The 24,654-nt window shown below is 47.3% G+C and overlaps 1 protein-coding gene across 5 annotated transcripts in view; it reads left to right on the plus strand.

Moving 5' to 3' along the window:
- Positions 1-24,654, plus strand: part of Ptprt (protein tyrosine phosphatase receptor type T) — a 783,764-nt gene that overhangs the window by 99,109 nt on the left and 660,001 nt on the right. For all 5 annotated transcript variants that reach the window (XM_048810927.1, XM_048810928.1, XM_048810929.1 and 2 more), the window contains exon 5: positions 8,796-8,970. In XM_048810927.1, coding sequence (XP_048666884.1) covers positions 8,796-8,970 — 175 coding nt within the window. The remainder of the gene's footprint in view (positions 1-8,795; positions 8,971-24,654) is intronic.

Genomic DNA, 24,654 nt, shown 5'->3' on the forward strand with positions numbered 1-24,654 from the left:
TCCCACTTCTGCCAATTACAAATCAATTGCAGGGCTGCCTGCTCTCTCTGAAATAATGATAGCCATTTTTGCAGGCTACATCTTATCTCTTTGTGAAGGGAATAATGTCATGACACGGGAGGAGAGTGGATGGGGAATTGCAAAATGGCAAGGCCATTATAGATCCCCTGATAGATAATCAGGTAGTAGGAAAACAGCAGACGTTCCCTGCATTAGACACATCTCTTGTTTTCCCCTGTAGGTGATGCCTGAAGAGACAGAGTTCCTTCCTGGGGTAGGGGCAGAAGGATGTACATGTGCTAGGGACAGGAAGATTGAAGTGTAGGTATTTATGGGCCCTGTTTTTCCACGGAGCGTGTTTCTCAAACCAAGGTGAAATATCTATGCAGAATGAAGAAGTCCAAGAAGGTGGAATTAGGGTTGCTTTTAAAGAGAGAGACAAGCAACTGAAAGAAGGGAAAGGAAAAGGAAAGAGAGAGAGATTTCAAAGGCAACTGTTGCTTTGGTGAGAGAAACGGGTGAAGGCAGGATTCAGTAGTACCACTGATGATGCTTTGAAATTCCTTTGTTCACTTTAGGACAGGTGAACTGGAAAATAGAAATTCACCTTCAGGACAGATGCCGTGCAGTGGGCATATATCTTGGTAAGCAGAGAGAGACTCTGGAAAAAGGAAAGGCCACTGTTTTTCAAGGAGACTTAGTCACCTCTAGAGCATGGTCTGGGTTTGGGTGCCACATCTCTTACTCTGTGGCTGGGCACCCTTGGTGCAGTGGCTAATTGCTCAACCTCAGGAAGTGGTCCTGGATTTAAATAATTTTTTTTCATATCATGTGTTTTATGGGGCTATTTAGCCCCTTGCAGTTCATTGAGGGACTGAAGAAGACATTAGCCTTAAGTTCTCCAGAGCCAGGCCAAAGTCTGCAGCTGCAGCAGCATTACCTGGGAAGCTGTTAGAAACGCAAATTATCCAGCTCCACCCCAAACCTCCTGAGTGGCCTTCTGAGTGATTCTGATGAATATTGAAATTTGAGAACGACTGCAGTAGATGGATTAAAATGTGTTAAGAAAACCTCACCCAGCCTGCTAGCACATCAGGTGTGCCATAATATTGTATTAATACTCTATTAAGAGATCTTTAGCCAAGTGCATGCATGGGAAGATACCTTATCCCTTCTTACACATGTATCTCTGCCTTAGTGACATTTAGGATTTCCACAAAGCTCATATCTGAGCATTCATCACAGCGTTTCCCAAATTGTTTTCTATGGAGTAGTCATTTCTGCAAGAGGCATTAGGTGTTTTTTTTAAAACACAAGAGAATTGACCAGATGAGGAGAGGTGGGTGGTAGGAGGGGCAGAAAGAAAAATAAAAGAGGAAGAACAAAGGAAAACAAGGGAATTTCTGGAACATCACACACTGTACTCTCACAGAGCCATAGAGTGTGACTGTACTGTTCTGTTATGCACCTGAGAGTAGATAGTGATGTGATTAGAGCTCCAGTCTCTGGAATCAGATTACCTGGGGCCAAATCCTAACCCAGCCACTCAGCCAAGTCACATAGGCTGTGCCGTTCCTACTAAGTAAGGCTCATGGACAAGCAGCTTGGATAATACCTGGGAACTTTCTAGAAGTGAAGAGCCCCAGGCCCCACCTCAGACCCGCTGAATTAGAATCTGCATTTTTAACAAAGTCTCCGAGGGATCTGTACGCAGTAGCTGAAGCTACTCTAAGGTGTATTACTCTCTGCCTGTTTTCTCACTTGGTTAAAAAGGAATATTAATAGGACCCATCTCAGACTTCATCAGGCTTAAAATCATCTGGAGAGTTTGTTAAAACAAACAAACAAAAAAGACCTGGCCCATACCCAGAATTTCTGATTTATGAGGCCCAGGGTAGGGCTAGAGAATTCACATTTCTAATTCACGCTGATTCTCAGCGATGCTGATGCAGTCAGTCTGGGGACCACGCGTTGAGAACCACAGCTCACGACTGTTCTTAAGAGGATTGCTCTTTCCACACCCACCCTGTTTTCCCCCATGAAGAATGCTATTTCAGTGCTCGACTTTATGTTTATGTTTTACTCTTTTTGCTGTTTTGTTGGAATCTTTGCCCAGCCTGTAAATTCCTCTGGGCAGAAATTATACCTTCCACACTCCACACGCTCTCATTTTCTGTTTTGTAAAATAATGAGTACATTTCCAGTGTGATTAATAATAGAATAGGGGAAGGAGAAAAAACTTGAGACTACCCTTGCCCATAAACAACATACACAAATGGATATCAAGCCCTAGAATTCTCTTAAATTTTACATTTCTAACGAGTTCCTGGATGCTCTGATGCAGCTGGTCCAGTGTCTGCCCTTTGAGAAGAACCTCCCTAGGGATTTTAAGAGTAAGTAAATGCTAGTCTGTAAGTCGGTGAGTGCCAAGCCTAGCACAAAATAAGCCCTCAAAAATGTTAGTTAACGTGCCTTTTACTTGATTAATGCTCAGATAGATCCTAAGTTGAACAAAATATTTGTCAAACTCATGAACTCTTTGTTCAAGGGATATATACTGGCGTTGCATAGCAAGTGATCTGATGGCAGGGCACTTGAGCTTTTTGCTGTGGCCAGTGTCCTACAGAGAGGTCAGTTCCCAGCTCTGTTTAAAACAAAAATAGATTCAGAAATACAGTACCAATGCATTTCCTGGCAGTGGCTTATTGGATTTTAGGAGACGCCATATGTAATTCACGGTGCCAGGTAGAATGGGTGGTATTACTGCCCTTGATGGATCCTCCTTCTAAGCCAGTGTCTCCAGGTTCTCAGCACCTTGTCTTCTGACTGACAAATGCCTTCAGTCAAATGGGAGGATTCCTCCTTCCCCTGCCTGGCCTGCTAGGACCCATGATTGACAGCACTGGCTGTCAATCTCACTTTGGATTTTGAAACAATGATCTCACCTCCAGGTGGGATCAAATCTAGGGTTCCCTTCAGGCTCTAGGCTCTCCATGGGACCAGTCTGAAGCTCACCTCTGGTTTCCACCACATGGTTGCTGAGCCCCTTTCCCCACCCCATCCATCATCCCCCTTCTCTGGAGAGCACTGGATTAATTGCCGTGTCTCAGGGCTGCTCTCAGGAGGGAAATGTGTTCGGTTGCCTCGGAATCAGAAAGGCGAGATGATGATTTCACTTTAGAGCACCAGACAGGCGGGCTTGAGAAGCTTGACACAAATGGAAGGAAGCCTGCCCTGGAATCTCAAAGGAAGAGTAAACTTATATCAGAAAAACAGAGCCAAGAAAATTGCCCACAAGCCAGTGTGCAGCATCAGGGCCGGCTCTGGTAGCCTCGTTCCCAGGCTTCCCTATGCCTTCATTTTGTCCTGCTTGTCTTTAGCTCTTCTCAGGTCTCTGACTTCCCCTCACTGCCTTTCCTCATGCCTAGCACCCTGTCATTTGCATCCTTGTCAATTACCTGCCACCTGACACATTGGCTGGGAATCTTTTTATTTAAAAAAAAATATTTTAATTAGGTATATATGACAGCAGAATGCATTTTGATTCATTGTACACAATTGCACCACAACCTTTTGTTTATCTGATTGTACCCGATGTAGCGCTGCAGCTCAATTCACAATAGCTAAACAGCGGAAGCAACGTAGATGCCCTTCAAGAGAGGAATGGATAAAGAAACTTGGCATTCCTGGTGGGTTCCAGTTAGGGCTTATCATTTTCAGAAAAAAAGTTTAATTTCTTGCAGTACATCTGTTTCTTATGAATAATAAATTTTATGCATGTTTATAAAAGAAAGAAACTGTGGTACATATACACAATGGAATATTACTCAGCATTAACGGAGAATAAAATTATTGGCATTTGCAGGTAAATGGACGGAGTTGGAGAATATCATGCTAAGCAAAGTAAGCCGATCTCCAAAAACAAAAGGCCGAATGTTCTCTCTGATAGGTGGATGTTGATCCATAATGGGGGGTGGGGGGATAGAGGGATTTTTTATTTTTGCAGTGCTGGATACGGAACCCAGGGCCTCCTGCATGCTAAGCAAGCGCTCTACCACTGAGCTGTACCCTAGCTGCGGATTGGGAAACTTTCCTCTCCTACCCTGTCTCTGAGTTGGGGGTACACTTCAAACTGCAGGGACTCCCTGCTTGCTCCACTCCCCATTGCTCACCTAAACCTGCTCCATTGCTTGTAGACTTGGATTTCTAAGCCTTTACCTGTTTGTCCCCTTGTGTTCTTCCTTTGCATTGTCTCTTGTACCTTTTCTGTGGGGCTGGGACGATAGCTGGGACCTGTGCTTCTTGCACATCCAGTCTGCTTAAATTTCTTCTCTGTGTGGCCATAGCAATTCTGACATCTGAGCCTCTTGCCATTTGAGCATGGATTCCCTGGTCTTCTAGTATCCCCCTGATATCTGTTTCTGGGGTCTGTTCACCAGCCTTGGCCTTCAGCACCTGCCTGGCCTTCTCTGCCTTGTATTAAATAGCTGCGCTCATAGGCTATTCCCATCTGGACTCATCTCTCTCAACGTAACCTCCATTTCTCCTTGCCCATGGTCCAGCACACCACTATTTCTTATCGTGACTCTGGGCCCTCCTGCTTGTCCCTGTCCTGCTGTTGCCTGCTCCCAATATGACAAGTGTGATTATCAAAAGGCCTATTTTCCAGAGATTTTATGAGACAACCTGCAATTTCCTATCCTTCAATGAGAGAAAGGCTCTTGGTTCAGGAGCTGAACTGAAAAATACGCATCATTCAGGCGATGCACTTAATCCTTTCTGGTCTTCCTAGAATCTGACATCACTAAGAAGATAAGTAATACTGGAGGCGACATCAAAATAAAATTTAGGCTAACTGTGAAAAATGAATATTTTGCACTTAACCAGTCTTTTTGTATTTGTTCCTTATTGCTACCCTAAAGAATTCTGCAAGTTGAACCACTTAAATGTATTTCCTTAAAATTGTAGCAGTGAGAAGGGAAATATGAGCTTCAGTGGGTGACATCAAGCTGGGACATGGGACATGTATGGCCCAGAGGTTCTGGGGAGAATATACCCATTTACCTTCGCCAGCTGGTGGAGGCTGCTTGCGTTCCTTGGCTTCTGCCTGCTCCTCTGGCTTCTGGTCCAAAACTGCATCCCTCCCACCTCTCCTTAAGTCCCAGACCTCTTTCTCTGACTCTCCTGCCTTGTTCTTTGAGTCATGAGGATCCTTGTGATTACACTGGATCTGGGTGGATAATCCAAAACGGCCTCCCAATCTCAGGATTCTTAACTCAATCACTTCTCCAACGTCTCATTTGCCAGGTAAGTTAACATGCTCACAGGTTCCAGGAATGAGGATGTGGCTGACTTTCAAGGGCTATTATCCTGTCTGTCACATTTTTACTTATTTATTTATTGCTAGTTTCATGGATAATTTGGAGAGCTTTGCTAACACCAGAACGTGCCTTCATGTGCTAAGCGCTTTACATGTCTTCTCATATATTCTTCACAGTAACTGCACAAATTGGGCATCCTTATCAAATCCATGGTACATATGAGGAAACCAAAGCTTAGAGAAATGAAATTTCCTGCCTAAGGTTACACATACAGGGTGTTTATCTTCATTTATTTTGTATTAGCAGTCCCTGCCCTGTCTTTCCCTAGCTCTGTCCCTGTCCTCTTATGAGAGTTGACTGTAGCCTCCTGGGAACCCACATGTGACCACTGGTGGACCAGTCACATCCAGGGGAGGTCACTTTGGATTTGGAAACAATGGACAAAAAGGAGTCTTATGCTGGGTTTCAGTTTTTTGTACATTGTTTTTTTTTTTCTTTCTAAAGTTTTGTATTTCTCTTTATCCTTAACAATCAGTGTCTTTGTGAACCTCAATGTTGTGGGTTTCCATATAGCTTATCAAGTTGCCATTTGGGTCTGAAGATTCAGTTCTCATATTAGTCCAGAAAGGTGACCTAATACATCTTGGCACCAGATTTGCGTTTTGTTCATTTGACTCTCTTCCTTAGGAGCCTCCGCTCCTCTGTGGTAGCTAGTTGTCTGTTTTCTTAATGAATTTGTCCACCTCCAGTTCTTGCCATCTTTGCTTTCTTTGCTCATTGGGTTATTTTTTCAAGTCCGTCCTCCAGGTCTTGAGATTTTGAAATGCTGATTCTGCTCTGTACCGGGAAATTCTCCAAATGTCCCAGTTTCTTTCTGCCATTCTTCCCTGGCTCCTTCAGGTTTCTTTTTTTTTTCCTTAGGACTTTTCCTTATCCTCTCCCTGCATACTCCATGTTTTGTGGAGCCCGTGTGGGGGTATCACACTCAGTCTCTCCTTACTGATTTCCGGGATTTTTTGGCTGTTCACAGGCTGGATGTCTGAGCTGTGCTTCATGGGCTGATGGTTGGGTCAGGGGAAGTTTCACTTAATTAATCACCCTTGACGTGGCATTCCTATCTCCATACCCTCTTTTTTTTTTTTAATCTCAGCCAAAAACCTGGTAGCAAATAGGTGGACCCTGGTGTCACACCTTTTGCGCATGTTGTCCCACATTTGGAAATCAGGGTGCGCAAGGAGATGGGGCAGATTAGAGCAGCACACACAGGGTTTGGAGGGCAGGCTCCAAAGCCAGATACCCTCCATCCACATCCCAGCTCTGCGGCTCTCCAGCTTGGCTGGGCCATTCTACACCTCTGAGCTTCAGCATCCTTAGATATGCGATGGCGCTCAGAAGTGTGCCCACCTTAGGCGTTTGCATGAGGAATAAATGCAAAAGCACCTAAAACCCTTTGCACATAATAGTGCTTCCTCAATATAATCTTTAAAAAGAAAGGAAACATGTTCGTGGTGTTATAAATAAATCAGGATGGAAAATATCCCCCAAAGTGTCCCGACTCATTCATCTGTACCTCCCACAGTGGCCTGCAGTGCCTTGTCCAGAAATGGGTAACATAGGCTCCTTTGGGTGATCTCCTGGTCCTTCCTCATTGCACTCTTGTGAGAAGGGAAGTTGCCCATGGCGTCTGGTGGCTTCTCCTATTTGAATCCAAGTGGTACCATCTCTTGCAAACACGGATCAAGCGTGGGGAGGCTGGATGGCCATTTCAACCTAATGACCACTCCTTTTACATTGTATTTCACCTGGTCATGTGAGGTAGTTTCTGGTGTGGGAGGGGGACATGGCTGCTTCTCCTACTGTCATGTCTTTTCAAACATACCATTTATTTGATTGTTTTTAAGTATACATTTTTTTAGGAGAATGTGAAAAAAAAAAAAAAAGAAAAAGAAGGGAAATGTTACCTGCAGTCTCCGTGCCTGGCCCTGAGCAGGTCTCTGTTAGCTGCCCTCCTGTGGGGGTCGGGGCTCCTTCATGTTTCCTGCCTTTATGATCATTGCTCAGGTCGGCTTCACAGCTGAGCAGGTAGCTGCACCTGCTCCTGTGTCTCTGTCCTGACTTGTCACTGGGGGGACAGGTTGAAAGATAATGTGGAGGAAAGTAGGTCATGCACATGGTGCGACTGTTGACGCTGTGTAGGAAGCGATGAAGATCACATCTGGGAAGACTCAGGGCATGGGAAGCATAAATCACCAGATTTCCCTGTGAATCCAGTTAGACAATTAAAATGCTTAGTTTCACTTGGAGGAAAAAAAAATTTAAATTAAGGCAGGCAGTGGGGAAAAGGTCTTAGAGAAAAGAATTCTTGACTTGAAGTTGGAAAGCCTGGGTGAGGGACTTATTTGCTCTACATATTTATTTAACCTCTTTGACATTTGAATTCTTCTGAGAAGCGCAGCAATAATACACACCTCAAATAAGACTGTGAAGATTAAAAAGGAGGCTTGTAGAAAAATACCCAGCTCAGGGTCTGGCACGTACTAGGTGTTTAATAAACCTTCCCTCAAATTGCTCTCACATGCGTGTGCCTTCCCTGTGACCATAACTTGTAACTGTGAGAGAGTTACAAGTTATTCTAGTCTAACTAGTCTAACTCAGAATATTGCATCTAGATCTCAGGATGCCAAAGATGAAAGTCCATATTTATTTACCTTGATTTTTGGAAGTATTTGCCAACTTGGTTCCCTTTGGGGGACTCAAATCTCCAGTGGGGGGCATTCACAGATAAAGATGCAGGAAAACTTTGCTATCCATGAAGACCTGGATGGCTTTCAGATGGTGAGTGACAGGGGAGCTTACTTAAGTTGGTGGGGAGCTGAACATGGGTTTTAAGGGAGTTGGGGCATTCCTAGGAAGACAGGGCTTTCCAGGCAGAGGGAAGAGCATACGGCCAGGGGGGAGGTGTTGAGAAGGCCCTTCTCCATAGTGACAGCATGGTACAGGTGGTGCCCAGAGGTTCCAGGTAGGATAGCAGATCGCCAGCTGTGGGGCTGGGTCACTCCACGTGGGCTGGGTTTTCATTAGCTGCCCAAACCTGTCTGTGGGGAACACAGTAGTTTCTGCTTAATGGATGAAGGGACATAGGAGGGACGAAAGCTAAAGGATTTTGGCCAATGCCACATGCAGGTTGAGCAAGGAGCAGAGGCGATCGGAAGGATTTCTTCTTTCTCCTCTTCTTCTTCTGTCTTCTTCACCCTCCTAATTTTCTTCCCAGCAGGGAACTCTCTTCTGAAATCAGCTCATTAGCCAAGTATATTCTTGGATCTGATCCCTAGCACAAACCAGGGTGGAGACCCGTTGACATTAGTGGGACATGCTGGACCCCAGGCATGGAGGAGAGGGAGCGTCCATGCTGGAGGTCACCAGGGAGCCCTGTGACGCTGATTTCTCCCGTCTTTCTTTTCCTCTGTCCTGCAGCAGTGGAATGGCAGAGACACGGCCCTCATGGTCACCCGTGTGGTCAACCACAGGCGCTTCTCAGCGACAGTCAGTGTGGCAGACACTGCCCAGCGCAGCGTCAGCAAGTACCGCTGTGTGATCCGCTCAGACGGAGGATCTGGTGTGTCCAACTATGCGGAGCTGATCGTGAAAGGTGAGTGCCACCAGCTTGCACCTCTACCCTAAATGGTGGGGACACTGGGCCTCTTCTGCCCTATAGCAGCCCTGTGCTGCTGAGGAGTTAAAGCCCTCCCACCATCTGCTACCTCCTTTTCCCTCAGTGGGTAGCAGAGACATTTGCTCCCCCTCCCTCCACTAACACCCCACAAAAATAATGGGCATTTGCTCCCCTTCCCTCCACTAACACCCCACAAAAATAATGGGCGCTATTGCCAAGTCACACAACAATGCATCATTATTCAAGGTTGACTGTCATCTCGAGGATACATTTGCAAAAGACCGTGGGATACGGAACACAGAGGACATCTCCAGAGTTGGCTTTATTTTGTACTTAAGTCGTGATGAACAGATGTCCTTGCGCTTTGGTGATATTCTATTGCTGTGTTTTTGTAGGGTTGTTGCTGAGGGATTTTTTTTTAAATTGAAAATTCGACACAATGACAATATTTGGGGAGGACTTTTGAAATAAATAATCCCATACCCCACTGGCCTTGATTCGATTCTTTTCAATTGTCTTGTTCTTGCTCACCTTGAGATATATCATTTACATGCTTTCCGTTAAAATACATGTGTTATTTCTTTTCTGCTTCTTTCTAGAAACTGGGCATCCTGCTTATTTTTGAAGCTGTGTGTAATCTGTGCTGTTATTGCTTAATGGGCATGTAATATTACACCAAATGCACTTTCCTCTTTTTAAAATCCCCCTATTTGCAGTCATTGAGGTAATCCTGGGTGTTTTTGTTTTTTCCTTTCCTTTGGGTGCACAACAATTAACACCTCAATGCAGTTCTTCTGGAGACAACATTTTGATTCCATTGAACTAGATTCTTTCCTTGGGATAAATCCCAGAGGTAGCATTGGAAGGCCAAAGAATATGAGCATCTTTATGGATTTTTCTTTGTGTTGTGATATTGCTTTTGCAAAACAACAACAACAACAAAAAAAAAAAACCAAACAGTTTGACAATTTACACCAGCAACAACAGCGTAGGAATGTACTTGTTTTACCAATATTATGCTCACCGATTAAAATTTCAATATAGCATAATTTAGAGAATGAAATAATGAAGCTGTTCTATTATGCCAGCTGCAGGAAGAGACCCGGTGTGTTTGAAGGGAAAAAGAACATCGATCCATCCCTGGAAGGCTCTGGAGTTGGTTTTCTTAGTTGAAGCATGTGTTGGCGTAAAAACCTTGACTTGTCTTTGCTAGTCCCCGTGTGACAAGTCACCTGGCTGTTGACAGGTCACCTGGCCGGCTCCAGAACGAGGATTGCATGCTGAGTTCTCTGTTCCGGGCCATCTTGACTCCAGATGGATATTCACCTGGCTGGTGGTGTGTCACCATTCAGGTCTCAGCATAAATGTCACATCCTCTTCTCCCAGAAAGCTTTTCTGACTCCTCCTAGAGGTCGGCCTCTGTCACCTCACCACGACTCCCTATTCCACTCTGCTATGGGAATTTCCCTTGATTATTTTATTGTCTCGCCTTTCAGGTTGTAACTGTGAGAGGAGGGGACATCATGGGTTTTGTTCTGGGTCCTCCCACTTAGCTCAGTGCCTGGCATAAATTCTGCATCTGTTGAACCCCATGAACTGGCCAATGGTTTCTCTCTTTTAGCCTGTACTGGCAGTCATCTCCGAAGGCTCGACTGTGAACATCTGTGGAATAATGGATGAGTGAGTGAATTATTGTCCTCAGCAGGCGTTCATTTCATCACCATAATGTCACAAACACTTTAGCCAAAGATCAACAAATTAAGCAATCATGAACGAAACAACTAGTACAAAAAAAATCATCTTGAAATTCATTTATATCAAGTGCCATTAATATATAAAGAAGCCATCATTTTGATTGCATTAGGCTCATATCTTTGCTTTTTTTTTTTTGCCATAAGATTGATTTGTGAGACACAGTGGCCTTTGTGGACCATTCAAGTACTCAGTGACTATGTCATTTCCTGAGCTGTCCCCTGCATGGCTTATAATGCCTCTTTGATGACCACCCTCCCAGGCCAGACTGGGAGCCCCTTGAGAGAATACGGTGATATTCTCTCAGGTTTGCCACGGTCCATGAGCCCTTTTGCAGATGCTGGTAGAAAGTTGGAGACAAGAGAGTAGGGCCAAGAGAACAGGAGCTAGTGTTGCACTTGGAAGTTTTCCCACAGGCAGACGGAACCAGAAAGTGCGAGCCTTATCCTTTCCTTACTCCCTCCATTCAGTGGCTGGGTGGGAGGAGTGGGAAGCCATGCCCAGAGGCTGCTGGGGCATGGGACATGGTACGGCATCACTGCCTCGGCTTGGAGAGGTGTCCACTCAGACAGTGATTCATCCTTTGTTGGCCTTGCAAGCTGAGCCACAGTTGAAGGGAGTGGTCAGTGCTGCCACTGGACCCAGGGGCACTGGCCAGGTCTGTCAGTATGATCCAGTGGTCATTGCTGCTCTGGACAATCCTTGTCCCTCCAGTTTAAGGGATGTGCTGGGTGGCACTTCACATTGGGCAGCGATGGGTTGGCGCTCTCTGTAAGCTGCTACCCAGATTTTATCATACCCAGATGAATTTCATCCTTTTTTTTGGCCTAGGATAGCACTGTTTGTAGTGCCTATTTTCCCTACATTTTAATATTCAGCTGGTGATGAGCCATGAGCTCGGTCCCTTAAATGGAGACAAGTCCCTTCACATATGTTATCTCATTTTATCTTAATTGCAGCGGTGCACGTTGGTTTTATTTCAACTCATTTTATGGATCAGAGAACCCGTACAGCCAGGTGGAGAAACAGAGGGTAGTCCTAAGGGGCAGAGCTGAAGTCCAGCTGGGTCTGGCTCATGCTATTTTGGTCATCCCTTGGAGGCCTGAGGATTGTGGCCTTGTTGGTACCTGGTGACACAATGTCATGAACAGTGTCCAAGGGGTGCAGATAACAGGCAGGGTTCATGCCAGGAGTCCCTGGGCCTCTGTAGCAAACTTGCCATTTTAATTCATCTACACCTGGCTAACCTCCAGGTTCCTGGAGAAATACAGTTAACCCTTCCCTGCGCGCACATGCGCACGCACACACACAGGTACGCACACACAGTGAGACAGCTCTAGTAGCCAAGCAAAGCAAGAAAAGGAGAAGTAGTGACATCCAGAAGCAGAATCACCAGAGGAATCCTGCCACCCTGGTGTGTGTGCCCAGCACCCTTTTGAAGGCAGCAGTGGAGAGCATGTAGGGGAGCCTGTCTTGGGAAGAATGGTTCATCTCCTTCTTAAGAGCCTTGGTCTTTGTGAGCCAGGAAGCCTCAGCACTTTAATATTTACCCTTGAAGTATTTACCCTTGTTAAAAAAAAAAATGAAAACAAGGGGGAAAAAACATTAATCTTTTTTAAGAAAGGAAGATAATCTGAAAAGCAACATACACAAAAAAAGGATTCTCCAGGGCCAAGCGCAGTCTTAGGGGATGGGCTGTGGCCCGCATTTCCTCCTCCCGAGTGCTGATAGAATTCTGCATCTCACAGATGGTGTGGGCCGAGGGCCGGAGCCCCTGGCTGACTCTGGGGCATCACAGAAAGAAAATCATTCCTGTGTGGTTTTTCTCCACGCAGGTTTCTTCCATTTGGTTCCAATTCAACGGAGAGAACTCCAGGAGATGCCTGGGTTTGAATCCTGGTCCCATCCTGTCCAGCTGTGTGACCTTGAACATGACATAAACCCCTCAGGGCCTCAACTGGCTCCTCTGGAAATGAGGATACAGGATTCCCTCCCGAAGACGGGGCCCTGAAGATTAAATGCAATCACAGGTGTAGGAGTTCACAAAACAGTGCTGGGTGGCCAGGCTCTGACGTCTTCGTCAAATAAATGGCCCACGCAGGTGGGATCTCCCAGCTAAGGAGGTAAAGAGGTGATGGATTCTGTGGGTGGGACAGGACATCTGGCCCAGGGGCTGTTGAGCACTTCTGAGGCCTTGGAGCAATCACTTAAGGCCTCTGCAAAGTGGGGCCTGTGCTCTCTTCCCATACAGTGATGCAAACTGCTCAGATCCTGAAAGTGTAAGGAAAGGGAGGGAGGAAATAGACAAATGTGGACTTGGGAACATCCGGGGCCTGGTGTCTTTGCAGGCAGAGTTCTCTGGGGCCCCTCCCGTGGCTACCACTGACCTGTCAGGAGAGTTCATTAGATGGTCCTGCTTGTCTCCAGCCATCTGGTCACATGGGCCAAGTCTTCCCCGGCATCGTTCATTCAGAAGTCCAGCCATGCTGTGTTTGAGAGGTCACAGGGCCCCTCAGGGCCCAGGGATGCCAAGAACTGGAGGCCCCCGGGACAGCTGCCACAGCAGGTGTTCGTGCTCAGCTGAGCAGCAGAGGCCCAGGCTGGGTCTCTGTCTCTCGCCACACAGGTGTGTTCATGTCTGGCTGGCTCGTGGCTCAGGTGCCATTCTGGGATGGCAAAGACGAGGATTCGGAAGCAAGGTGCTGCCTAACCCGAGTTGGGTAATATCAAATTCTCTGGGCGACAGACCGCATTGAAAGCAAATTGAAATTACTTAATTCTGAAGAGCTGTTTATTGAGTTGTGATAATGTACCTGGGTGTGTGTTAGATTACTCTGTAATTGAGGTTTCGCTCAGTCGACAACCCAGCCCCTCAACCTACCTGTTCCAGGCCAGTGCTCACAAGGGTACTTATTCTCTCCCCGTTTCTGGTTTGCTGAGTGTCTTCGATTTCAAGGTGTTTTAGCTCCACTCAAGGACGTGGATATCTTTAACCAAAGTCATTCAGCTGCATCCTGATGAAAATTTTCTGATTCACAAGAGTGGTGGTGGTGGTGATTTTTAAATGAATCCTCCAACTCCATTCAGCTACATGCCACGTGCTCAGCACTCTTGTGCTAGAGGTTAGTGCACAGGAAAACTGTGCCGATCTGCAGGTCTTCTGATTTGAATTCTGTCCTGGGACCCACTGAGGCACTTTGGTAGGGTCGGTTGTAGGCATTGTAGGACTGAAGTTCAATCTCAGGCCTGGCTCCAGCTGCCTGTATGAGTTCAGCTGAGCATGCATTTCCTCTCCATCTCACTTTTTTCATCTGTACAATGGGATGAACCTCACTAACTGGTTCTAGGACAGGGAGACAGTTGACATATGCATAGATCCTAGTACAAGGTAAGCACCCACAAAAAAAATATCTGTAGATACCAACAATCATATTTTTACTAGTATTAAGGAATGTCTCCCAAAGACAGTGTCCTTTTTTTTTTGGTCCTGGCTTAAAGAAACATGGCCCCATTCTGTGAAAATTGACATAACCTTAAGCCATTTCTCTGCTGAAAGAGGACCGAGGCCGTCCAATCCAGCCCATTGGCTGAGTTCAGGTGCAGAAATACTTTACTTGCATTTCAGAGTCTTTTCTTGTTTCCTTTTCTTTTTTTCCCCAATCTTCTGTTTCAACTTGGAAAATCTAAAGCTGGGTCAGGTTGGGCCACAGGAGCCTGCTTCCTGGGGGACAGCAGGGAATGCACCTGCTCCACAGATGACCACTGTTCTAACTTGACCTGCTTTGCTCACTCATGACTCTGGTTCCTTCGTGATTTGAAGGATGCAGTGGCCTGAGAGTCTGACTCCCTTGTTCTGTATTCACTCGCTTCCTAAGGGTGTGTTGAAGCCACCCCCGTGTCAGGTGTGTGATAAGCTACAGCTGTAGCAGGAGGACAAGTGCAAACCTAAACTGCCCAGCTGTGGGGTTGTCAGGCACCTGCCGCACTAGCTTACTCACCTTAACAACAACCCTATGATGTAGCATCCCCCTCCTACAAATGAGGGCATGGAGACCTAGAGAGGCCGAGGAGCTTTCCTAAGGCCACACAGCTTACAAATGGCAGAGTTAGGCCTGCCCCTCTCTCCTTCTCTTCCTATGTCTCACAAAAAGATTCAGTATGGTTGGTTCTGCAGTTGGATGTGAGCAGAGGAAATACAGAGGATGGAACAGCTAATGCAACCTGGAAAAGTCTGGGAGGGCTTATCTGAGTGGTTTCATCTGAGCTGGATTCTGTCACCTGGCAAGACTCATGAGTAGGGACAGCATAGGAAGCCATCGTCAGGCAGTTGCTGTGGTCAAATGGGCGCTCTATGTTTGGAAGAGGAGTGATGATACGTGGGACAGGGGATTGAGTGGGACTTCAAAAGCAGACTAAGCAGGGGTTTAAATGTGAGATATTTAGGATAGAGAGATGAGACACGGGACAAAGGGCATCCAGTAAAGTGGGCCTTTTCAAGTAACTGGCCACTGTGGACATCTGAACTCGGTCCTCCTGGGGATCTCTGGGATGTGAGGGAGTTGGAGTACTTATTACTGCCCCATCGCCCTGCCCAGTCACTGGTTGAAGGATGTCCCTGGTGTGCTGATTTCCTAGCATGACTGTCTTATTGCAGATGACACAGGGGGCCTCTCTTAGGGCTTTGTAGAAAGTCTGCGGCCACTGAAATAGAGATAGGACAGTTGGAACTTGGCCTCCGTGCACCCACACAGGAAGGCCTAAGAGATGGGAGCAGGACACAACCTCCTACTACAGGGGCCCTGCAGCATCCATGGCCTTCCGGGTGACAAGGCTTCTGGCCACTGCCTCCTCAGAGCAGCTGTGAGGCCAGGTGCATGTGGGAGAGGCAAAGCCAGCAGCCACCATGAGCACTGTGCTTGGACAGCCAGTGGGGTACTCGGAAACTCCCTCAGAATGGGATTCCTGTTCTGCTCGTCCTCAGAAGCCACGAGGGCTGGGGGACTACATAGCTCAGTGGTCAGAGAACAGGATCCGGGCAGAAGAGCTGGGCTGGCCTCTGACCTCTGCCCTGTACAATCGCCACCTCCCAAGTCCATGTAGAGCCTGCCACCTTCCACCACCCTGGACCAGAGGATGGCACACTCAGTCCAGGCCATGATGGTCAGTATCCTAAGCTTTGTGGCTATAATGGCCTCCACCGCACCTACTTACTTAGCTCTGCTCTTGTAGCCAAAGCAGCCATAGGAAATATGCAATGAAGGTGTGCAGCCATGTGCAGACGGCCCAGGACTGGGTTTGGCCCACAGGCCACAGTGTACTGATCACTGCATGGATCAAGCCCCGTCTTCTCAGCTGCATGACTAGTCCAGCTTCTCCCTACTCCAGTTTGTCCCACCGAGGTCTATTCTCTATGCAACAGCCTGAGTGACAGTTTGAAAACAATTTAAGTCATGGCATTCTCCAATAGTTTCTGTCACTCTCAGAACAAAATCTTACCATGGACTTTAGATCTGGCTTCTCTCTTCTCTTTGATTCCTGGCCTCCAGGCCTGTATTTGTCCTCTCTCTTCTCTGGCCACACTGGTTCATTTCCTGATATTTGAACCCCATTGAGCTTGTTCTGACCTCAGGACCTTTGCACTTTCTCTTTTCTCTTTGCCTGAAATGTTTTTTCTTCTAGAAAAGTATGTGACTCATTTGTATTGTTCACTCTGGTCTGTACTCTGTCACCAGCTTTTTGGAGAGTCCTCCCATGGTCACTTATCCAAAAGAACATCCATCCCTACTTCCAACCCTACGCCTTGGAATTCTGTGACTCTGTGCTATACTTTGGTTTCCTTAATATGTCTTAAGGCTTTCTGACATTGTCATTTTTATTTGTTGGTGCATGTGTTAGTGAAGCTTTTCATCACTATAATGAAATATCTCAGTTAATTAAGTTATAAAGTCAAAAAAGGTTATTTTGGCTCACAGTTTTGGAAATTCCAGTCCAAGATCAGGAGGGTGCATTGCTCAGGCTCTCTGGTGGGTGTTCTGGATGGCAGTGGTGGGGAGCACAGGTGAAGCAAACTGCTCACATCATAACCAGGAAGAGGAAGCGGAAGAGGAAGAGGAAGAGAGTAGTGTCCACATTCCCTTTCAAGGGCAGGTCCCCAAGGATCTAAGGACCTCCCATCAGGCCCCACTCCCCAAGATTCCCACCTCCTCCCCAAAGTGCCACCCTGGGCCCTTAGGAGGACATCCCACCTCTGAACTGTAGCAGTGCCTGGCCTGTCTCTCCTGCTAGAACACAGCTCCCATAGGGAGAAGCCTGTACATCATGGCTCCTTCTAGTCCACAGCCACCGGGGGGTACCTGGCATGGAGATGTCACTTGAGGGGCCCCTGTGTCCATGGAGAGCCTGCAAGTCCTCCCTCCACAGCGTGCACCCACGTTGGAAACCTCTCACTATTCTTTCCTTTGTATTAAATTTTTTCCTTTGTATTACATATATTCCTGATTGACACGTGATAACTACATTTTTATGGCGTGTAGTGTGATATTCGAATGTTTTCACCATGCAGTGTTTAAGGTGATGGATATGCTTATTACCTTAATTGATCAGTTCCCGTTCCTCCCTTCCTAAGTCTCTCCTTACTGTCTGAGCTCTGGTTTTCCTCCTGCCTCTAAGGAAGTTCTGTCTCCTTCACAGCTGCCTCTTGCTGTATGTTTCTGGTAGTGGGTTTCTTCCTTCATTCTCTTCTCCCTACTTGTGGGTGCTGTCAGTTTGTACTTCCCTGTTCTATGACCTTCCTTTGACCTACTTTGGTTGTAATTTGGGATTCCGGTCCACCCGCCCAAGCCATCATGTGGCCATGAGGATCATCTCTTTCTGGGTCTTCCGTAGTCCTTTTATGGGAAGGTTGGCCTCATGGTGACCCTACCTCTTTTCCCAAGAGTCCTGCCCCAACCCCTGTCTGAAAGTTTGACCATTTTCACAGCAGCTCAGCCACCTCCCACCGCTCTTCATGCTTGACCTTGGCTTTCAGAGCAGAGAAACCTTGGCATCATCTCTGCAGGATTCATTATCTGTAGGAACGTATCCTAATGCTTGGGTTCCCCCCTTTTTTTTTTGACAGTTGTAACTTTTATTAATGAGTTGGATCACTTTTGCCGTAACTGAAATGATCGCAGATTATAAACCATTGGTCTTGTTTTCAAATCCTTGCTCTGCCCTACATTAGCCATACGAGTTAGGAAAGTTATTCCACAACTTCCTAATTATAAACCAGAATAAAATGATGTCAACTGCCCTCGATTTGGGAGAGGGGCCACAGATATGGAAATTCTAGACAAACAAAGTTCCCTGTGAGTTTGATTGTCTTTATCGCTCTCTGTCATCCCCACATTTACCAGCTGCCCCACCTTAGCCTCTGACTCCCTCACTTTTCAATAACGACCCCCCGCCCCCTTTGCTTGGGAAGAGAGAAATGACAGATGGGAGAAAAGTGAGAAACCTAACTTGAACATATGTGTGTGGGGGAAGCGAACCGGGATATATCTATGTATATTGTACTCTATACAGGCACAAAGACCAGCTTATTTTTAAAGAAGCGTAAATGTGGATAAATAAAACCTGACAAGTATTGGTTTCCTTGAATTATTTTGACTACTTCATCAGCTGCATGCTGATGTGTTGCATTAACAGTTTTAACGCATTTGGAAATTAAATCAACGGCAATTGCATTAAATCCTCATTCATTTGGAACATTACCCTCCTGTGTTCAAATGGAAGAATGATCTGGGTCTATGCAATGAGCTGCTGTGGCTCTAGTGAGCCACCATTTGTGGATCATTCCTCTCACACCCAGCACTGCTCCGGCTGTCTGCACCTGAGCTCCTATTTAGTCTGCACCACAGTTCTTGGTTGCAGATGAGGATGCTGAAGCCCAGTTACTGGGTTTTGTCAAGAATCACACGGTCCAGGCCTCCCTTCTTCCTACTCCAAGGGAAACTATTTTCTGAGACTCCCGGTGCTAATTTTTCATGATGTTTTATTCTGTGGCAGATGTACATGGAATATTGTCTTTAAGAACCTAAGTTTCAGGCTCAGCTAAGCTCATTTCAACCACGGGCTCCTTCTTTGGAAGGACATTCTGGTCACTGCCTCTGTCCTCTGAAACTTGGAATCTCTGTCTCCACCAGGGCCTCTTAACTGAAGGCCATTCCCCTGGCCCCAGAGGACATTTGGCAATGTCTGGAGACAGTTTTGATGGTCGTAACAGGGGCTCAGAGATGCTCCTAGACATCCTACTGTACACAGCTCAGCCTGCAGCAGTAAAGAATGATCCAGCCCCAGAGGCCATTTTCTCTGAAACTGAGAAGCCCTGGCCCAGACCCCTCCCCATGGGGAGACCTCTTTATCCTGGTGCCCTAGTGTTCAGCTGTCCTGTGGCCTTCTGGACAGGTGCAGCCTGAGATGTGGGAGGAGGGTGGAGCTGATGATGTGGCTATAAAGTGATTCAGCTTGTCTGAGCTCAGGTCTCCCTGTCTGGAAAGCTGACATTTGACTTCTTATTTATTCTCAATTATGACCTGAGTCTTTCCTCTTCCATTTTCCCACTATCTGGGGAGAGCTAGGGAAAAAAAAGTGGACTAATTCTCCAGTGCTGAAATTTGTGAGAAACACCCACTAAGTCTCAGGCCAGTAGAGATTCGCCCACCAAACATGTGTGCCTTGCCTTCCTCTGAGTATCAGGCTGCTCCTTGTAACCCAGGACTACATTTACCAGCCTGCTTTGCTCTCACCAGGGACCCAGGATTAGTTCCTGTCAGAGGCATGTGAACAGAAGTGCTGCCTGTTCTTTCAGGGTCAAAGCGTTTAGAAAGTATGTTGTCATTTTCCACATTTTCTCTCCCATTTTTCTTTGGCGGGAAGCCGAGAACTCCAAACTCCTGGGAGGTGGCAGTCAAAAGATTGAATAAACCTGGAACTATGAATCACCTTGTGGAAGAAAATTGTCAGCTAAGCAGGGACTGTTATTTAAGCAATAATTAATTATTATTGTGTTAAGCTACAGGGTCTTGGGGTTTACTTGTTATAGCAGCTAATAGTCTTATTATTGCAAGTTAGATCAAGAATACCATTAACAACCTCCCTGGGCTTAACCTCTCAAACAATTGTTTTCTAGCCTACTTAGAAATGGACAGGAAGATACTTCTTCCCTTTTTGCAGATATTAGGCTCAAAGGTCCAAATTCTATACAATGGGAAAGCTGCTCAATTATCTTTTTGGTTGGGATCTTGAATTATCCCAACACTTGAATTAAACAGTGTCTTGCCCCAATCTGTATTTAATGATATGGCATCCACAAATTCCAGGACAGATAAGGGCAGACATAGTGTATTTATGTCAAAACAAAGGAGGGGTGACTAGGGATGGCCTTGGCTGTGGCCCATGATCTGAGGAACTGTGGGAGCTCAGGTAGAGGCTGGCAGTGATGAGTTGCAAGCCCATGCAGAAAGGTGGGTCTTTCTACACTAGGATTCCAAAGACTGGTGATCCCCTGGCCAGGTAGGACATGGTGCATGAGGCAGTGTGTCCAGGTGCACATTCCACATCAGTCTAGCTGGTCATGGGAGCTGTCCCTGGATCCAGAGTCACCCAGTATGCCACCTCTTCGGCCCAAATCTTTTCACCTCCCAGTGGAGTCCAGAGTCTCTAAATGGGGGCCCAGTGTTTCCAGCTGGGGATGGGGGCTATAGGGAAGGGAGGCGGAGTGAAGTGCTTTGCACTTCAAAAACAAGCACCGCCCATCATTTAGAAATGATCCTCATGCAGAAGTCATGGTGTCGCATTTAAACATTTGAAAAGCAAAACTGGAGCAATTAGCAGGAGGCAAATGCCATAAAGCAGGGTCTCAGCGATTGGGGTGACCTAGAATGCGATAGTTCTCACTGTATGTTATTGGTGAGGTTTAAAAGTGCACAGTCTCCCCTGTTCATCCTGATCCAAGAGTCCAGAACCAGGGCTCGGGGCGGGGGGCGAAGGTTAGTGGAGAAGGGAGGTCCCTTCCTTTCTGCAGCTCCTCAGACTAGAGTGACAATTTCTCAGGACCTCAGCTTCTTCATATGTCAAAACAGATGGCAGTATTATGCAGGTGTGGCTCACTCATTCCCTCTTTCTTAACAATAGCGTGCCTTCCTGAAATAGCACAAGAATCCAATGACGGAACTCTGCTGAATCATGGGGCTCCTAGAAGAGTGTACAAATCTCTGTTTCTTCACTACCTGGGCAGGTGGAATTTTTTTTTATTTCTTTAAAGCTTTCTCCAACCTGCCCCATCCCCCTATGATTCTCCTCCTTTCTCATGGTTTCCTAGACCTGGAAAAAGAGGCTAGAGTTTGGCCTCCTCTCTTTTCAGATGAAATGTGTTTGTTCCAGTCTTTCATTATTAATCAGGGGCTTTCTGTGTGTGTCCAGGGGCAGATGTGACTCACTTTCCACCTGATAAATGGAGACTGTTCCTTTCTGATGGAATGCAGCCTGGTGGCAGGGAGCAGGCAGTTACTGGCAGAGCAGCTGATTGTCTGCTCTCAGTGAGGGGGAGCCTCCTGTGTGAGTTAATCATGGTTTGCTCTTTTGATCTCACACACATGAGTAGGAGTGAGGAGGCGAGGGGCCCCAGCAAGTCAGGAATGATTCACTGGGTCTTCAAGCTTCTGAGCATGCTCTTCTTATGGGGAGGTGGTGGGTGGCTTCACTTGGCTCCTGGCTCTGTCCACTTCTTGCTGTTGAATGAAACTCTGCAAGTGACTGAGCCTCACTTTCCCCCTCTACAAGAAGGGGAACATGACATGACTTGCCTCAGATTTTTCTGAAATGTAGTATAGGAGTCAGTGTATGGGACCTATGTGTCACTGCTGGAGGAGTTCAGAGACGTGTGTGACAATATTCTTTGCTTTCTGTGACATTTGTTTTTCCTTCTGGGTGGTTAGGAAGGCTACACTTCCCAGCTCTCTGCCTGCAGGTAAGGCCAATATGATGTATGCCCCTCCCAGTCTAGGACTATGGAAAGCCCCCTGGGCGAGCCTCCTCTTTCTTGCTCCTGTTGAGATATTGGAGACCATGTGCAGAGGCAGGCAGCTTCTCTGTACAGAAGCCTAGGTCCCTGAATGACGGTGCAGAGTTGACCACCACCCCTGTCCACCCACTGATCCCTTTGGGCTGTGATATGAATGAGCAAAATTGGAACCAACCGTGATTCCATCCAACTCACAGGGGTGGGGAGATGGAGCTGCCACAGGAAGGCTCTGTCCATCACACCACCCCTTCCTGTCTTGATGGCTTGGAAACCTCATTCTGGCCTCCTGTGTAGTTGACAGACACCCACAGCAGCTGGAGAGTGTCATTGCCCCCACTATGCCTTTTGTGGGAGCTGGAAGGGGTTTGCTGAGTCTGGACTCATGGCAAGGGGTGTTAGCTGGTGCTTCATTGGATGCCTTCAAGGCCGGACCTCTGAAGGCTGCTCCTGCTTCCTGGGCACAGTGGCCATAGGCGCCTCTGTATTCACCCATGACTTTTCTTTTATGACTCATCCCTGTGAGCTGACCACCCCCTTTTGTCCCTCACTGTTTTCCCCCTGGTTTGGCTAATGCACACAGTGAGCAGCCAAGCTTGCAGGCCTGGAAACAAAGGTGACCCTTGTGGATACCTTGTGTGTGACTGCTGAATCCCGGGCTCTCTTGACTTCTTCAGCAAGCAGAGATGAAAGAATTTGCAGGTCCCCTCCTCCCAGGCCTTGAGCCACATCTCAGTTTTCTGGGTACTGCCTGTGTCTAGGGTCCTATCTGCATGCCCTGGCTGGGAGCCATCTCCTTTCCCACACTCCCTTATCCAGCTATGACTGTAGGGCTCTTGATTGACTCCTGGTCCCTGATGGCATCAGTGGACTGCCTCACTGTCACCAGAAATCATGGAAGACAGCTCATGATACGCTGATTGCCTTTTCCCAAGAGCACCTATGCTAGACGTTCCTTGGGCCAGATATGAGAAGAGCATCCCCAACCCCCAAATATATCTGCAACCAGAATGCCACCAATTATCCTGCCCCTTAAGATGGGGGGCAGAATTATGTGTCTCTTACATTTTGGGATATTCTCAAGTCTTGTATTCTTACAGTCACTTCTAACTCTGGTTTCTGTTCCCGCCAATTTTCAGCCTCATTCCTTAAGCCTTCCGTCTGATCTACACCATCTGAATTTGGAACTCAGCTTTCTTTCCTTATAGTTTCTTCGTCCTTTCTCTCCCCCCAACCCCCACACTAAAGTTCTTTGTGATGGAGCAGACATTTGAAGATTTGGGGCAATAGAAGGAATTTATGGTGCAGAATTAGAAATGCCCCCAAGGGAACTGTAGGGAATCCCTGCTCTTACCAGGCTCTGGCCACTCCAAGTCTCCTTGCCCTGGCTACACCCTCTTTCCCCTTCCTGGGAGCCTCTGATGCAGAGCAGTCTGGCAGCAGGCAGTTGCCTTGGGCCCTGTTTGCACAGCTCACTGCCAGTTCTTCTCCACTGGATCTGGCCTCATTCCCTCTGGCAGACACAGGACGCTCCCCTGCCTTATTTTGCAGGGCCCCATCTCACTGTGGCATGGACCTGCCCTGGTCTCCGCCTTGACTCCTATCTGGGTCTGAACATCTCCACCCCAACTCTCCTCCTTGTCCTACTAAAACTGTGGGGCAGTTGGCATAGCCACAGCCAGGGGGCGGGGGCACTCAGCAGGGCTCCTCAGAGCAGGGGGAGCCATGTCACTCAGCCCAAGTCTAACTGGACAGGGCCCCAGAGGGAGGTTGGGGCGTGGATCTTTGGGATTCTAGGAATGAAGCTGCCTTGGTAAAGTCACATCCCAAGGCTCCATGGTAGGCCCAGGCTCCCTCTCCTCTCTTCATTTCTCCTCTGTTCTTCATTGAGCTTTTTCTCTTACATGCTCAGGGACAAGTTGTGGGCAAGTAGGGGGACTGGGGCTCTGGATCCACACCTTCCAGTTTAATAACTTCAAGAGGAAGAGAGTTGACTTCTCTCCATGTCTGAATATTGGTCCCAGCAAAGGCTCTTCCCACCCCTGACTGGGTTGAGCATCCAAACCCAGCCCAGCCATTCCATTCAGTGTGACATCGAAGGGCCCATGTGATGGCCAGAGTCATGTGCCCAATTCTGTGGCCAGAGCATGAGGAGCCAGACCCTCCAAGAAGATGAAAGTGTGGTGCAGGGGCCCCTCCCCTCAAACAGAATGGGACAGGGACAGGTGGGACTCCCCTGGCAGATGTCGCTCCACATGGGAGGGAAGGGAGTGGGCCATATGGAGGGTGAGGGCTGATGGGTAGGTTGTGTCCTGCACTTCCCGTCCCCTGGTTTCAGGCTTAAATAACAATGAGAAAAATCTACTTTAAGATTTTGCTGCCATGAATTCCGCTCTGACGGAAGGAAGGCTATTTCAGAGCCGAACATGGTCAGAACTAGGCTGTCCATCTGTGTCTTCCCCTCAGAATCTCCGTCCCTTTTAGATGCTCTTGTTTGTGCCTTAGCTTCCCCGAGTTCCTCTCTCACATCCCTTATTATCCTCTCTGCTCTTGCCAACGTCTGCCCAGCTCTGTCCCTTTGCTCTCTCTCACCTTACTGTTGTGATCAAGGGTCACAAGCAGCTAACTCGGCTCACCCTGGCTGTGCATGGCAGTTCCTCTGGTGCTGATATCTCCCTGAAAAACAGCTCCTTTTCCTTCTTCCTCCCCTCTCAACCTCTGTCCCCCACTCCTGGTGGCTTCTGCTCCCAAGGTCTCCCTTTCATTACCCGTGACTGCTCCATGACATCCAGAATTCAGGGAACAGCTCTGGCCTTGCTCACTCCAATGGAGTTGTTGGTTGTGGATCT

This window comes from Marmota marmota, unplaced genomic scaffold (genome assembly GCF_001458135.2).
Source record: "Marmota marmota marmota unplaced genomic scaffold, marMar, whole genome shotgun sequence".
In the NCBI taxonomy this organism is placed as follows: domain Eukaryota; kingdom Metazoa; phylum Chordata; class Mammalia; order Rodentia; family Sciuridae; genus Marmota; species Marmota marmota.